At 38.2% G+C, this 1,187-nt stretch overlaps 1 protein-coding gene across 1 annotated transcript; it reads right to left on the reverse strand.

The window, feature by feature from the left end:
• Window positions 1-473: 473 nt before the first annotated feature.
• LOC136275692 (uncharacterized) lies at window positions 474-1,187 on the reverse strand. The gene has a single exon (XM_066085407.1). The coding sequence runs from the start codon at window positions 1,185-1,187 to the stop codon at window positions 474-476; it is 714 nt and encodes a 237-aa protein (XP_065941479.1).

Below are 1,187 nucleotides of genomic sequence, written 5' to 3' on the forward strand. Positions count from 1 at the left end.
TAAATGTTCATCAAAAGTTTTGGACAATATAATAATGTCATCTAAATACACCAAACAGACCTTCCAGGAGAGGTTAGACAATACTCTCTCCATTAATCTCTCTAAAGTGGCTCCGGCATTACACAAGCCGAATGGCATTTTCAAAAATTGCCAATGACCACCCCCCGGGATTGGAAAAGCAGTTTTGGGCTTATCTTCAGGTTTCATCTCCACCTGCCAATACCCACTCTTTAAATCTATAGTGGAGAACCATTTTGCTCCAGACAACGCATCTAACGTAGTATCAATTCTAGGTATAGGATAGCTATCTTTAACAGTGACATCATTTATTTTTCTATAATCTATACAGAACCGGATTGTCCCGTCCTTTTTCTTAACAAGGACTATGGGAGAACTCCATGGACTGTCTGATGTCTCAATAACTTCCCTTTCTAACATATCATCTATCTCCCTTCTCACTTCGGCCATTTTGGCTAAGGGAATACGCCTAGGGGTTGTTTAATGGGTCTTGCATTACCCGTATTGATGGAATGTTTAACTAAGTCTGTCTTTCCCATATCTGATGATGAACATGAAAAACTTGATTGGTATTCTTTCAAAAAGTTTGCTAATTTTTGCTTCTCTTCCACACTTATGCTCTCATGAACCTTGTCAATAATCTGTTCTAAATGATCTGGTAAAGCCGAGGGATCCCCCTCATCTCTGTAACACACTGACCTAACTACTTCTGTATCAGCATTTTCTACATCTACGTCTTCAACTCTTTCAATTGTAGCTACCACACTCCCTTTGTAAAGTTTTAAACTCTCACAACTAAAATTCAAAAATCGTAATGGGACATTCTCCCCTGACACCTTAACTAATGACTTTGCCACAAGTACATTTTTCTTCTCCATAAATTTCTCTACTGGTTCAACAATAGCTGGCCCTCCATAAAAATTAGGGCTCTCTACTCTAGCGGGTGCTACAAATTCACAATTGGGAGGAACAACTAAATCCTCTGATAAAACAATTCTGCTACATTCCGTAATCTCTGATTGGTCACTAAAATAAGGGATCTCTACTCCCTGTATCCTAAATAATCTCTGCTTCATGCAAATGCCACAAGCAAACTTTGACATAAAGTCAACTCCTAATATACAACTATTTTCAATTTCCGCTATGACTACATTGTGGAAATATTCCAT

The sequence above is a fragment of the Magallana gigas genome, chromosome 1 (assembly GCF_963853765.1).
Source record: "Magallana gigas chromosome 1, xbMagGiga1.1, whole genome shotgun sequence".
Taxonomy (NCBI): Eukaryota; Metazoa; Mollusca; class Bivalvia; order Ostreida; family Ostreidae; genus Magallana; species Magallana gigas.